Consider the following 14,136-nt stretch of genomic DNA (forward strand, 5'->3'; position numbering starts at 1 on the left):
GCGCACCGGCGGGAGCGGGGCATGCCGGGCCTGGCGGCGGGCGGGAGCGGCCATGCCGTACGCCAACCAGCCCACGGTGCGCATCACCGAGCTCACGGACGAGAACGTCAAGTTCATCATCGAGAACACGGACCTGGCGTGAGCGCCGTGCGGGCGGGACAGGGGGAGAGCCGGGCCCCGGGGGAGGAACCGGGCCCCGGGGGAGGAGTCGGGCCACGGGGGAGGAAAAGGCCCCGGGGCAGGAAAAGGCCCCGGGGCAGCAGGAGCCTGTCCCTGGGGAGGCCCGCACAGGTCCTGCCGTGCCTACGGCGCGGGCCTGTCGGTGTTTCCGAGGTAAAGCCTAGTCCGGCGGCTGCGCAGGCGGGCCGGAGAGCTGCGAAGCTTCGCGTCCCCTCATTCCTGAACACGGGTGTTTCTTCCCCTCAGGGTGGCGAATTCCATTCGGAGAGTGTTCATCGCAGAAGTCCCCATCATAGGTACCGCGTACTGCAGTCAGGCCTGTGGGCTGCTGGCCCGTCATTCTTACTGCTTCCCTTCCTTTTCCTCTTGCAGTTCCAAGCTGCTTCTAGCTCACTTCGTCTGTGTTTAGTTTGTTCTGTGTGTAACCAGAGGCTGCCTTAGTTTTGCTGCAGTCTCCACAATGTTTTCTGTGCTCTCACAAAATCCTCAGCTTTTTCCCACAGAAATTTTCAGAGAATCCCAGAATGGTTTGGGTTAGAAGGGACCTTAAAGCTCATCCAGTTCCAACCCCTGCCATGGGCAGGGACACCTTCCACTGGAGCAGGTTGCTCCAAGCCCCGTCCAGCCTGGCCTTGAACGATGCCAGGGATGGGGCAGCCACAGCTTCTCTGGGCACCCTGTGCCAGGGCCTAAGTACCCTCAGAGGGAAGAACTTCTTCCTAAGATCTTATTTCAGTGTCCCCTCTGTCAGGTTAAAGCCATTCCCCCTTGTCCTATCCCTACAGGCCTTTCTCAAAAAGACCCTCTTGAGATTTCTTGTAGCTTCTTTAGGTGTTAGAAGACTGTTACAAGGTCTCCCCTAAGCTTTCTCTTACTCTGCTTGTGACTTTCTCCTCTCTGCAGCCATCGACTGGGTGCAGATAGATGCCAACTCCTCTGTGCTTCATGATGAATTCATTGCGCACAGGCTGGGTGAGTGCTGGGTTCAGGGCGGATGTGCAGCAAGGCAAAGGTCATGAGTGAAATCAGTCTAGGGACACTGAAGCACCTTTTGCGGGAGGCTGCTGTTCCTCCAGCCATGTTGGCAGGAGGATCAGTGCTCCTGTGGCCTCACTTGGCCAGTCCCACAATTTTCTTTTTCCTATAGGTCTCATCCCACTCACTAGTGATGACATTGTGGATAAAATGCAATATTCCAGAGTGAGTCAAGCAAAATGGGGGTGCTTATTTTGATGGTGGTGGGTGTCTGATCTGATGGGAAGCGCTTTCTTGCTGGGAGAGGTTTGTCATAAAGGTCTTGACCCATGTGTTCCAGGATTGCACGTGTGATGAGTTCTGTCCGGAGTGCTCTGTAGAGTTCACCCTGGACGTCCGGTGTAATGAAGATCAGACTCGTCACGTCACATCCCGCGATCTCATCTCCAACAACCCCCGGGTCATTCCAGTCAGTGCAATCCCTCTGCTTGCCATTGAGTGCCCTCTCTATGTTCCTGTTGAGGCAGACACTTGGGATGTGGACAAAGCACAGCCTTTGAGCATATTTCATGTTGCCTAAAGCCCCACTTAAACTGCAGTGGGAGAGCAAAGCACTTACATCTGTAGAGATAGCAGTGTGTGCCAGTGCCCTCCTTTTCTTCTCCTCATTGTCCTCCACTTGCTGTCTTATGGCTTGTCAAAACAGCATGGCCTTGCTAAAGTTTCATCCCATACCCCTCATCCCAGACTCTTTGGATGCTCTAGTGTTGTTCCTCGATCTTGTGTGAAGCACTTGGAGCATGTGTGCTTGTGTCCTTCTGCTGTGTCACTGCAGCTTCCTGCCTGCTTGTGCCAGAGCTCGGACAGGAGCAGCCTCTTCGAAGGCTTGGCAGCAATCCCAGTGCCTCTGGTTCTTGATTCTTGGCACAGCAACGTGTGAGAAGCCTGTGCCAGGGCACAGCTGCCAGACTGCTTTTGCTTAGTTGCCTTGAGTAGAACTGGTGGAGCCAAAACAGAACAGGTGCAAAGGGGCATGTTTTAAGACACTATTGATGCCGGAGTTGGATGTCACCTCAGCCTGGGGCTGGTGGCATTGCCTGCCTGGTTAAAGCCTAACTGTAGCCCACTGTGCCTTGCTCCCTTTGGCTGAGTGCAATGAGTGCCATGTGTCACACCAGCAGTCTTGGGTGCTTGTCAGAACCAAGCAGCTAGGCTGGAGTACTCCATCTTGGCAGGGAAAGCAGGCAAGCTGACTGCTGGAGATGGGTGTTACATATGTAGCTGCAGCTGCCTGAATTGTCCCAATTTCCATTAAATATGGGGGGCTGGATTTGGTCTTGTAAGTCATTCCAGAATGGGTCTCTGCAGTCTTCAGCTTTTGCAGGCAACTGCTACTTGGTGTGGAGGGAATAGCTGATCTTGCCATAATTCACTTGCTTTTGTTGTTGTTCTGCAGGTAACATCTCGGAGCAGAGACAATGACCCCAACGACTATGTGGAGCAGGATGGTAAGTGATTTTCACAGGGAGGAGGAGCTGGAGGAGGGCATGAGTTTTTCTTTCAGGCTCTTTCATTCTTCCTTTAGTAGCTATGTAACCGCAGAGCAGTGGTAAGATTGGTGAAGAGAACCCAGCATCACTGGGCTTAGCAGTTTGTCTTAATGACAGTTCAAGGCTATCCCCAAAACCAAAGTCTGTGTCAGAGGGTGCTTCTGTCTCTTGTGAGAGCTTGGAGATGGCAAAGATGCAAAGTGGTTTCTGTCTGCTGTTGGCTGGGGACTGTGCATCTCTTATTTTACATAGCAGAATGCGTCCTAGATACTCTAGGGACACAGATGAGCCCCTCTGAGAATCGAAGCGATTGGATTGGATAGTCGCATCTTCCTGGGGACTAAGAAGGAATTGTGATCCTTTGCCTAGTGTGATCCTGCACACTATTTTCTCTTCTGCAGCCTACTCCAACATGCTTGTGCTTTTCCGCAGACATCCTCATTGTGAAGCTGCGGAAGGGCCAGGAGCTGAGGCTGCGAGCCTATGCCAAGAAGGGCTTTGGCAAGGAGCATGCCAAGTGGAACCCCACGGCCGGTGTCGCCTTTGAGTACGACCCAGACAATGCGCTGAGGCACACCGTGTACCCCAAACCAGAAGAGTGGTATGTATGGAGGGACTGGGAAAGATAATTTGGGTCAGCAACTGACCATGAGCGTGCCTGTAACTTCCCCTTGCACAGACTATGCTCCAGTGTTAGGGTACCAAGGCCAGTCCCTTGGTTGCAGCTGCATACATCTCCCCTCCTGTGCTGTCACTGCTGTTTTACCTCACTTTCGTATTCTTTCCCACCACTTTTTCCTGCTTTTTCTTCCCTGCACAAGTGGCATGTAGGCTAGGGTAAAGTCTAAAGAAGAAATAAATCCACACAAGATGGAAGAGGTTGTTATGAGAGCAAAGAGCATAACATTAGGTTGCAAGGCTGATTTTGCAGCTCTGAGGAAGCCCAGTGTGTGGCTCTGATCTCTCACATGCATCTCCTAACTCCTGGAGCCTGAGCTCTGACAGCAGGGTTTTCCTCTCTGGCCCTTTCCTCTGCTCTGACATACCATCCTGCACAGGTACCATGCTGCAGCACATCTAAAAGTTACATGATTTTGCTCTTGGAAAGCTGCTGCCCTGGTTTGGCCAGGGCAAGGACTTTACCTAGCGGCACTTTTCCATGAGTGTGGAGCTCCATACATCAGCTTTTCTCCCCACACCTGAGCTCTGCATCCCAGTGTTCACCAGGCAGGCATCCTGTCATTGAGCACTCTGCAGCCAGCAGCGGGGTGAGGACCTGGGTGCTTTAGCCAAGGCAGGCTGTGAGCAGGGACAAGGGGTGGTGGATATGCTGCTGTAACAGCAGGGCAACAGCCAGAGGTTAGGGAGACCTTGGTGCATGAGCAGGATTTGGTGCAGGGTCTGCAGAAGCAGAGCTGCAGCTGGAGAGGAGGTGAGTGGCAGAAGGGGTTCAGCGGGTCTTCCTCCTCTTGCTGCCAGATTTGTCTCTGCAAATGACTGCAAGCAGTGGCAGGCAAGTGGCAGGCTGTTGTTCTTCCATGTTGCCCATTTTAAACCTGGGTGCTTGGACCCAGAACATGGGATTACACAGAATATGGATTGCAGAACATGGCCTCGTGCTCAGTTAGCTATCTGTGAATGCGCTGCCCAGAGGGGCAGTTAGCCTGGATTTCCACCTCAGCCTGACTGCCAGGGGCTTTCTGCTTAGGAGCTGGCCTGGAGATCCTGTGTAGCTAGGTTTGCACTCTGGAGACTTGAGAAGCCTTTTGGTGCTGAGGGTGGAGGTGAGGGTGAGTCCGTAACATGCATGAAGTGGGCTGGGACCTGCCTGCAGCCATCCCAGTCCTGTTTTTGGGATGGAAGGAGCAAATATTGCTTGGCTTTGATGGGGTCTGCAGGGCATGTTCGTGGGTCCGGTTAGGGCAGTTTGGGTGAGGATGAGATGTGCCAGGTTTTGGGCTCCTTCAGCATTTGGTCAGGGTGGTACTCTGGGTTCTGCAGTAGGAACCAGGCTGGCTGGTAGTGCTGGAAATCTAGGAGTGGGCATCTTCCTTAGTATTGATGGGCTGTACATGTGGACTGAAGCTGGATTTTGAGACCTGCCAGCTACAGACCAGGCTGTCGGGGAGATAACCCATAAGGACTGTGATGAGGTGGTGCAGTGTGGAGGAGGAGGATGCTGCTCTGCAGTTTTGTGCACAGGAGTATGTCACAAGAGTTTGCATGCCAGACTGTACTTTTTCACAAGCAGTTTTCGGGTGGAGCTGAATAATTTTGAAATTCCAAGATAGGCTTTTTTTTTTTTTTTAAATTATTTGTAGCAGATAAATTGCCCCACAGTTTAGCTGGTGGTCTGATAGATGTATTGTATGCTTGAGAAGCAGAAATGTCTCTGTGATGTGGAATTTCAAGTTGGAATTTGAAATCCGTTTGGGCTTCATTTGGTGCTATAAAAATTCTGTAATTTCTACTGGAGAGGGTCCAGTGGGGGCCACAAGGATGATGCGGGGTCTGGAGCATCTCTCTTGCAAGAAGAGACTGCAGCAGCTGGGCCTGTTTAGTCTGCACAAGAGCAGACCTAGAGGGCATCTCATCAGTGTAGATCATATCTTGGGAGGATGGTGCCAGACTCTTTTCAGTGGTGCCCAGCAACAGGACAAGGAGCAATGGCCATAAACTGAAACACACAAAGTTTCACCTCAGCAAGAGGAAGAACCTCTTTCTATTGAGGGTGGCAGAGCCCTGGAACAGTCTGCCCCGTGGATTATGGAGTATTCCTCTCTGGAGACATTCCAGACCCACCTGGGTCCTGTGTGACCTTCTCTAGGCAACCCTGCCTTAGCAGGGGGTTGAACTGGATGATATCCAGAGGTTCCTTCCATCCCATATGATTCTGTGATTCTGTGAAGCTTGACATTAGAGCTCTCTGTTCCTTGATGATATATCCGTCTTTCCAAGCTCATCTGATTCCTGTGAGGACAATACAGAGACAAAGGCTTCTGCTGTCCAAGGCTAGCTGTTACTTTTGGTTTGTTTTTTCATGCTAGTTGCTTTTGGAGGCTGTTGGCAGAGCACTGGCATACAGCTGGACTCTCAAAACAGCTGTGGTGGAAACCTCTGCCCTGTTTTCAGTCATAGGTGGTTCTGCAAGTAACATGAACACCCAGCTGTATTGACACATTATCTCTCTCAGTTACAGAGACAGGATTTGTTACAGAGGCAGGATTTGTTGAAGAAGTGCAGTTTTGAGGCAGCTCATGGCAGGGTGCTCAGATCAGCCTTGCTTGCTATTGCTGGGGCAGAGGAAGGCCAGCAGGAGACCTTGGCGTGCACAGAATTTTCTGTGCTGGCTTTTCAGACAGCTCAGGGCTTTGGATTTTTAATTTTTTTTTATGTGGAGAAAATGCTTCCAAAAAGTCTCTCTGGTATGGTGTCCTATAAACCAAGGGATGCAATGGGGAGAAAGACGTGTTGGCCTAGCTGAGGCACAGGTAGTGCAGTGGTTTTGGTAGTGACATGTGTAGAAGGGTGGAGGTGGAGGTCATGGGATGGGGCTCACTAATGTAGCTGAGGTCAAATACAGGAGATTTTTTTTCCTGCTGGGCCCAAGCTGGCCAGACCTTCCCATCTCAGCTGTCCTGCCCAGGTTGAGTGTTGGAGTGCTCCCGTGTTTTCCTGGCCAAGTGAAAAGTAGAAAGAAAAGATGATTGCTCCAAAACCAGCATCCAGGCTTCTCCATAAAGAAAGTCCCTGCAGACATCACTGTCCCTTCGCTTTAGGCACCTGCCAAATTGTGCCAGTGTAGGTGGATGGAGCCACAGTACCCTGCACAGGCTCACTAAACTGGGGCAGGGCAGGGCTGATCCTCTTCCTGCAGCACCACTAGGTGCCTATGTGGCACTAGTGAACAGCCAGAAAGGGCAACATGAGACTGAGCTTTTCTCTGGGACATGGTGCTTCATTACTGCTGGATGTCAGCCCCTGTGCTCACTCTGGGGCTGAGCAGTGCTGCTGAGAGCCTGAGCTCCGTGGGGCCAGGCTGGAGTGTGGGCTCTGTGGTAACTTGTCCTGCTCTTTGATTCCAGGCCCAAGAGTGAGTACTCGGAGATCGATGAGGAGGATGCTCAAGCTCCCTACGATCCCAATGGGAAGCCAGAGAGGTGGGAAGCTGAATATGTTACTGTAGCTGCAGAATGGGGTAACTAGCAGGGTCCATGTCGTCAGCTTTTGTCAGTGCAGGAGTACTCGCTCTGTGCTGAAGTTTGCCTGCCCAGGGACCTGGTGTTCCCGGAAAAGCAGGGTAAAAGATGGAGTTAAGTGGTGATATGCCCAAGCCTGGTAGGTTTTCCCCTCTGGGAGGTATTGGATGGCTGTCCCGAGTTTGTGTTCTCAAGCTGGGCAGTGTGGCACTAGGTGGAGTGTGAGGCCTACAGTGGAAAATGGCTTCAGACATTTATTCACCCGTGTGAATGTCTCATGCTGTGATTGCTGGTGATATCCCTCTCCTGGGTTATTTGCACTGCAGGGGTGCCTGCAGCCAGCCTTACTCCCTGGTGTGAGGCTCTGTGCTGGCTCACGGGTTATGGTCCTGAACAGAAATAAACTTAGAAGTGCTCCTGCAGCCTGTGAAGCCACAAGAGTTGGTGTGACAATGGCAGAGGGGCAGTGCTGGCTGTTGCTGCTGGGGAGGTGAATGATGCTGGTGGCTGGGATTCCAAGCAGATCTCCCTGCAGTGGGTCAGGACAGGCTGGAACAGCTCAGCAGGTGCTTTTTGGTTTTGCACCTCGTCACAGAGCAGATGGTGACTTAACCCACCAGCTTGTAACCTCAGGTTTTACTACAACGTGGAGTCCTGCGGTTCTCTGCGCCCGGAGACCATCGTTCTTTCTGCACTCTCTGGCCTGAAGAAGAAACTGAGTGACCTCCAAACCCAGCTGAGCCATGAGATTCAGAGTGATGTCCTCACTATAAACTGAGGTGACGCCTTTCAACAAAGTGCTGCAGGAGGTCTTTGCCTCTGCCCAGCAGTGCTCTGTATCCCTCATCTCCCTCTGCCTTTTCTGGCCCAGGTCTGCATGTCAGGTGACATCTCTTCCCTGGTCTTCCTTTCCAAGGAATGCCATCATAATGTCTAGGGTAAAGCAGAAAGGGAATTGGTGAGCATCTTGGCTGGGACAGGCTTTTTTTTTCAGTGTTTTAGAGTTTTAGGCCAGAGTTTGCCGATGCAGCAGTGTACCTCAGTTACTCAACCCTACCTTGTCCATTCTTACTATGCTTAATAAAGCCTTACCCCCTTCCCTGTGTTCTGTCATCTCTGAAAGCTCCTCGGGGGCTGCAGGAGGAGAAGTCACATCATCTACTTCTCTCCAATAGACATTAACTTAATGAGATCTCCTTTGGAGAGACCATTGCTCTCTGCTGCTGATTGCTGCTCTTGACATTATCTCCTAAGGAGACCAGACCCCTCCAGCAGGTAGCTCATCATTTACCGATGCAGAGCTGTGTTTAAATTAAGCAAATGTTTGATACTGGGCTGTGAAGGGAGATGCTGCAGAAAGCAGTGCTGCAGGGGAGCCCAGGTGGGCTGGGCAGGCTTAGCTGCATTTAAAAACTGTGAAGCAGACTCTACCCATGTTCTCTCCTAATCTTTATGTTAGGAGAAGGCATGGCAGGGAGCCTGTCACTAATAACCCCTGGCTGACAGCTTCCTGTCTGCCCACAGCCCCAAGGTGGGTTCCATGGCATGCTGGAGCTTGGTGTAAGTCCCAGACCGTGACCACTGAGGCAGCAGCTTAAGGGCTTCAGCAAATGTCTGGGTCAGCCCTTCTTGTTCCCTCCCTCAGCACCCAGAAGGACTTGGGATAAGCTGCTTGGTGACATGCTCCTGGAGAGATCTGTCTCTTCCTTACTGCAGCGGCTGGGAGGGAGGGAAAATGCGTGTGTGCCACAGTGCTTATCCCAGCGTGAATGCAGGGCAGGGGGACAGCTTGGAGAGCAGGGGTGGGTGCTCATGCTGGGCTGGAGAGAGCAGCTGGAGTCAGTGCTGTTGTTGCTTCCATGTCCTTGCTGTGGCAGAGCCAGCTCCCTACAACCTGTCCCTATGCCTGGAGAGAGCACTGCCCTGACTAGCATGGCTCTAACCTTGGAGCCAGTCATGTCATGGGTCACTGAACTGGGAGAGTTCTGGAAGAGCTGGGAGATGGAGTGGCTTGGAACTCTTTTGCCTGGGGATGCAGAGCCACCACTGCTCTGGGCCATCCTCAGAGCCATGGGCTGCTGGAGGTGAGGGGTGGCAGTGGGGTGCTGGCATCCTGCTTTACTTGGGATTGTTTAATGGAGGGTAGCAGCTGCCTCCACCTTTCTCCCCTCCCCACCAGTTTTAGCCTTCACTTGGAATGTCCCGACCATGGCTGGAGGCAGAACAAAGCCCTGAGCTGAACACACTGCCAGCTGTGGTAGGAAATCTCCCCACATCAGCACTTTTCTCTCTGGCAGACACTTGGACTTCCGAGTGTGCTTGGATGGAACAGACACACAGGAAGGGTGGATAAGGGTTGTTTATTCATTGAGCAACTCCTTAAAAATGAAGAAAGGAAACCCAAGCATTTTTGGTAATAAATGTTAAATCCTTTCAAGATGAGGTGTGTAGCCAGGAGTGACACCTCTCCCCAAGGGAGGACATGCGGCTGGGAGCACCCCTTCTCCATCCCACCACCCCTCAGCCTCAGCCACAAGCTACACCAAGCCAAGAGACAGTATTTACAGACCACAGGTTCCCACATCACAACACTCCCGCCCCTCAAGCACAGACATGGAGCTTTAAGGGTGGAAATAAACCCACCAACCACCCAACCCAGACTGAAAGAAGACTCCAAAGAAACATGAAGGTTTGCACAGCGATAAAAAGATAGCCCTTCTAAAGGAGGTCAATAAATAGAACTAGGAAAAAATCAATTGCTTTTGAGTTCAGCACATGATGCCCAGCTCCCCGCCAGGAAAGGGCTGTCACCCACCGGCGGGCAAGGAAGGAGCAAGGACAATGGGAATGCACAGAAACACAGCTCTCCCCTGCTCTGCCCAGGGAATAATTATAGCCACAAAGCTGCCCCTCAGGAACATATGCTGCTGGCCAAAATGGGTTCCTAGGTTGCCCACCAGCAGCTAAAGCAGGGACAAGGCCAAGGGGGGCAGCTGGGGGGTGCTGAGGTGAGGAGCTGGGCTCTGCCTGGCTGCTCACCCTACCAACCCCCAGAGGAAAAACAGGTTCTCCTGAGGCATCCCAGTTCTACAGCGAGTGCTTCAGTAGCTTTGAGAAGTGCAAAACTCAGCTTGGGGGTGGTGGGGTGTCTCCAGGAGCACCCCACTCTCATGGGGGGGGGGGTGAGATGCTGGGACCCCACACCTCAGCCTGGCACAGCCACAGCCTCCAGTGCTGCTGTGGTGCTCCAGCCCTCCCACCTAGCAGAAACACATGGAATTTCTTGACCCCCCTGTTTCTTTGCCACCTCCCAGCCGGATCCCCAAAAGAGTCGAAAACCTATGAGCATCTCTGCCCAAGGGCTCTTCAGCGGCTGCGAAGTTTGCATTCATCTGAGAAGGAAAATCCACTTATAATACAAATATTCAAGATAAATTTCAAGTCAGGGGAGGCTGAGCCAGTGTCACCTCCAGTAACATCAGGCAATGAGCCAGTGCCGGCTCCCCAAGGACCTGGCACAGAGGGTGACCCTCGGGACCCACAGGGGCAGCTGCCTCTGTCCTTGCCACCCCTTGGGGAAGAAAAAGGGGGACCCCACCACCACATCCCCCCCTGCCAGCTCACGGGGACGATGTGGGCTCCCTGCTTTCAGGCTGGTCACTTTTGGAGGACTTTGGCTTCAGCAAGATGAACCTGTTGAGGAGGTCGGTGTCTGAGCTAGCCTGGGCGCCCGCATACACCTCTCCTGGGGACAAAGCAGAGAGTGGGCTCCCCTGGGGGGTTGCTGCAAGGCTGCAGGGGCGGCAGCTCCCCAGGGAGGCCAGGAATACTCACCAGCATAGCTGGAGGACTCAGCCATGTTCTGGGAGCCGGTGATGTGGTGCCAGTACGCACTGCGGGGCAGCATGGTGGTGGGAGTGCAGGGGTAGGAGAAGTGCTCATTGCCCTTGTTCAGCAGCTGTGGTGGAGGAGACAAGGGTGAGGGTAACACCCGGCACCCCAAGTTGCCCCCCAGCTGCGTCCCCACGAAGCACTGGAGCTCACCCTGGCATTCTTCTCCATCTCCAGCAGGACCCTCTTGTGCTGCTCAGCGATGGCCAACGTGGCGCTGTGCACACGCTGGTAGATCTGCTCGCCCTCCTGTGTCTGGAAGGTGTAGAGACCTTCCCCTGCATCACACATCCTGCAGGGATTGGGCACAGGATGTCACTGGGGTTCACAAGCCCAAGGGATGATAAAACATACCACCCCTAATGGCAGCTGCTCCAGCTCCCCATACTTCCAGTGCTGTCCCTGCATTCCACCCATGATGCTGAGCTGGGACCAGCACCAGCTCCAAAATTCCCTGGCCATGGGGTACCTGATGCAGGCCATGGCCATCAACCCAGTGTCAGGCCCGCCCTGGCAGCAGTTGCCACCTCCTGTTGTGCCCAATAGGACCCTGTGGTGGTCCCTGTCCCAGCACAGGTGACATCTCACCTTCCCGCCTCAAAGGTGAAGCGGGTGGTATCGCGCCCGTAGCGGCGCAGGGAGCAGAGGGGCCAGGAGAGCAGCTTCACCCGTGGGTTGTGTGCATCCCAGAGGTAGATGTTTTCATGGGTGATCTGCAGCTTGCACTCGCCATAAATGTCGAGGTTGGGGCAGGGGAGGAGGAACACGTTAAACCGGTCTGGAGAGGGGAATAAAAGATAGAAAATGGCTTGTGGGGGGTTGTAGCACGGCCGAGCCCCGCGACCGCCTGACGCTCCATGCTCACCCGTCTGCTCACTCTGCACACCGGGCGCCAGCAGGTCGGGCTCCCCCAGGCTGATGTCATTCAGGCGGGCACCCAGGCACTCCACTGACAGCGTCTTGTACCACTCCTCTGCCTCCAGCTCTGCAAGGCACCACAGAGCCCCTGGGCAACCCCGGCCAGCCTCGGGAGTCCCGCCAGCACCCCCAGACCGTTCCCCTGGGTGCTGCCCCTACCCGAATCACAGGTGAAGGTCCGGACTGAGTCATCAGTGAAAAAAATGGCCACAGCCTGTCTCTTGGTCTCCTTGGGCAGCCGAGTGATGCACTTGACATTGCTGATGTCAGTGACCTGTGGAGGAGGTGGGGGGGCACCCCAGGCTGTACCCAGACTGTAGTTCCTGCTGCACACCCAGACCCTCGTTCCTGCACCCAGACCCTGCTTCCATTGCACCCAGACCCTGGTTCCTGCACCCAGCTCCAGCAGCATCCCACTGAAGTGCACGTGGTGACAGGCACCCAGCTCCAGCCCAGCAAGTCCAGGTCAGGACGGACTCAGAGAGTCATGGGGTCCCCCCATTCCCCCAGGACCCCTCACCTTTGGGCACCCACACAGGCATGCCGACTTCTCATCCGGGTACTTCTCGAGGCGCTGGGGCCCTTTGCTGGAGGACTTGCGGAAGACCAGCCAGCACCGCCGATAGATCTGTGACACAGCATGGTCTGGGGGTACTTGTCCCCAAGGCCCCATCCATCCTTGCCCCGCGCCCCTCCCACTCCTCCTGACCCTCGGGACAGGAGGGGATGCTGGCATTGGGGATATCCCAGAGCTGCCATCATCCCACCCCTGCCAACGCTAATTACAGTGCTTAACTAATGAGCATGGACAAGGCTCCCAAGGGGACATGCCATCCCAGCATCTCCCCTGCCCCTCTCCTGCAGCTGCTGACTGAGGATGGCAGGGCCATATCCCCAAGCTTATCTCCCCCTTAAGCCCGCTCCTTCTTTGTTCTCCCTAATTAGCGTGGAATTACCCAGCATGCTCGTTGCTGCCGGCTCCAAGCGATGGTGGGGGCGAACAACCCCCCGACCCCCAACCTCTGGATGCTGCACTCCTTCACCCCCTAATTCACACTCAGCAATCCCCCCCCTTCCACTCCCCCACCCCCCAGCATGGGGCATTCGCAGTGCTAAAACTGGGTCTGCAGGGAAACTGAGGCATGGGAGGGGGCTCAGGGACACTCCCTAGCTCCCATGGTGATTGTTTCCACTGTCGGGGGGGTGCCACTGGGCAAGATCGGGGCCTCTGAGGCTCATGGATCATCTGGGAACGAACAAGTGACACCCTCCCCCCACCCCCAAAATGCCACTGATCCAACCCAAACCCAGGGGCACAGGGTGCCGCGAGAGGTGAAGATGTTGGTGGGTCACCTGTGTGACCGGTGGCCCCTCCCCCCCCCCCCCCGCATCCCCCAGACCCTCACTCACCCCCAGCTTCCTGCTCTTCATCCTCACGTAGCCTTGCTTGATGATGTCGTTAAAATTCGTCGCCATGGCGATGGCCAGATGGGGTGAGGGGTATTTTGGGAGGGGGGGGCTGCCTTCACCTCCGCCCCCCCCCCTCCATCCTCTTCCTCTGTACCCCCCCTCCCCCTGCCTCACCACTGGCCCAGCTTGGTGCTAGCGGCATTGCCCATCCTGCCTGGAAAAGAGAAATGATAGATCCATGGCTGACATCTTCCTCCTCCTCCTCCCACTCCTCCACCTCCTCTTCCTCCTCCCTTCACTGCCTGAACCATCCGAGTGGAACAGTCCAGTGTTAACCCCTGTCAGCACGGCAGAGCCAGGCACAAGCAGTCCCCCACCACCAGCCCCAACCTGTGTCCCAAGGGACACCCATGCTGAGCCTCGCCCATGGGTCTCCATCACCACTCTCCCTGCTCCTCCTTCCTCCCAGCGGGCTCCCTTGGGCAGCAATATGGCCCCAGTCACTGGGCATCAGTAGGGTTCAGTGTAAACAATCTCGTGCCTGGCCAAGCCAGCTCCGCCACGGGATGTTTTGGCTCTGAGTGCCAAAGCGACCCTGGCTTCCAACCTCGCACCCATCGGCACAACCCAGCCTCCCTTCAGCCCTACTTCAAGCTGTGCCTGATTCCACTGCCCAAGGAGAGGGGACCCCAGCTCTGCAGCAGGACCAGGCAGGGACCATGTTCCTTTCCCAGCTGAAAAAATCCCCCCTGAAAGGATGAACACGGGCCATCCCCAAGGATGCTCTGTGCCGGTGATTCCAGGTCCCCAAAGCTCCAGCATCGGGGGGATCCATTCCTATCCATCCTACCCCCAGCAGCCCAGAGGGACTACACCACAACATCCCCCTCCAGCCACTGCCACAGGCTGTTTAGCGCCACCGGGATGGCTTGCGTCATGTGTGTGTTCCCAGGAACCAGGCTGGCACCGCTGCTGGGATCACCCACCCTGGGCTCTGCTCCGGGGTGGCCCGT

General features: G+C 54.7%; 2 protein-coding genes across 3 annotated transcripts; one reads left to right on the forward strand and one right to left on the reverse strand.

Moving 5' to 3' along the window:
* Nucleotides 1-3: 3 nt before the first annotated feature.
* POLR2C (RNA polymerase II subunit C) lies at nucleotides 4-7,980 on the forward strand. 2 transcript variants are annotated; one of them, XM_061445422.1, is made up of 9 exons: nucleotides 4-138; nucleotides 427-476; nucleotides 1,084-1,152; nucleotides 1,328-1,380; nucleotides 1,496-1,624; nucleotides 2,612-2,663; nucleotides 3,138-3,306; nucleotides 6,791-6,865; nucleotides 7,538-7,980. In XM_061445422.1, the coding sequence occupies exons 1-9, from the start codon at nucleotides 53-55 to the stop codon at nucleotides 7,680-7,682; spliced, it is 828 nt and encodes a 275-aa protein (XP_061301406.1). In that variant the 5' UTR covers nucleotides 4-52; the 3' UTR covers nucleotides 7,683-7,980. The 2 variants fall into 2 exon arrangements, with proteins under 2 accessions (XP_061301406.1, XP_061301407.1); XM_061445423.1 differs by lacking the exon at nucleotides 1,084-1,152.
* A 1,265-nt stretch (nucleotides 7,981-9,245) lies between these two features.
* On the reverse strand, nucleotides 9,246-13,369 carry DOK4 (docking protein 4). The gene is made up of 8 exons (XM_061445415.1): nucleotides 13,124-13,369; nucleotides 12,234-12,341; nucleotides 11,873-11,987; nucleotides 11,661-11,780; nucleotides 11,384-11,573; nucleotides 10,949-11,087; nucleotides 10,739-10,862; nucleotides 9,246-10,649 (listed from the first exon to the last, which is right to left on the reverse strand). Exons 1-8 carry the CDS (start codon nucleotides 13,187-13,189, stop codon nucleotides 10,525-10,527), a joined length of 987 nt encoding a protein of 328 aa, XP_061301399.1. The 5' UTR covers nucleotides 13,190-13,369; the 3' UTR covers nucleotides 9,246-10,524.
* Nucleotides 13,370-14,136: the final 767 nt, after the last annotated feature.

The sequence above is a fragment of the Pezoporus flaviventris genome, unplaced genomic scaffold, assembly GCF_033815535.1.
Source record: "Pezoporus flaviventris isolate CSIRO_AGI_PZ_B2104156 unplaced genomic scaffold, CSIRO_AGI_Pfla_v1 ptg000004l, whole genome shotgun sequence".
NCBI lineage: Eukaryota > Metazoa > Chordata > Aves > Psittaciformes > Psittacidae > Pezoporus > Pezoporus flaviventris.

What these genes read in the sequence shown, in the direction of transcription:
- DOK4 (XM_061445415.1), bottom strand. Translation starts at nt 13,189, where the DNA reads ATGGCGACGAATTTTAACGACATCATCAAGCAAGGCTACGTGAGGATG. An exon ending in TGAAGAGCAGGAAGCTGGGG is followed by an intron (nt 12,342 to 13,123) that starts GTGAGTGAGGGT and finishes GCTGTGTCACAG; the next exon opens with ATCTATCGGCGGTGCTGGCT. An exon ending in TGAGTCCTCCAGCTATGCTG is followed by an intron (nt 10,650 to 10,738) that starts GTGAGTATTCCT and finishes CTTTGTCCCCAG; the next exon opens with GAGAGGTGTATGCGGGCGCC.
- POLR2C (XM_061445422.1), top strand. Translation starts at nt 53, where the DNA reads ATGCCGTACGCCAACCAGCCCACGGTGCGCATCACCGAGCTCACGGAC. An exon ending in CGCAGAAGTCCCCATCATAG is followed by an intron (nt 477 to 1,083) that starts GTACCGCGTACT and finishes TCCTCTCTGCAG; the next exon opens with CCATCGACTGGGTGCAGATA. An exon ending in CCCAATGGGAAGCCAGAGAG is followed by an intron (nt 6,866 to 7,537) that starts GTGGGAAGCTGA and finishes TTGTAACCTCAG; the next exon opens with GTTTTACTACAACGTGGAGT.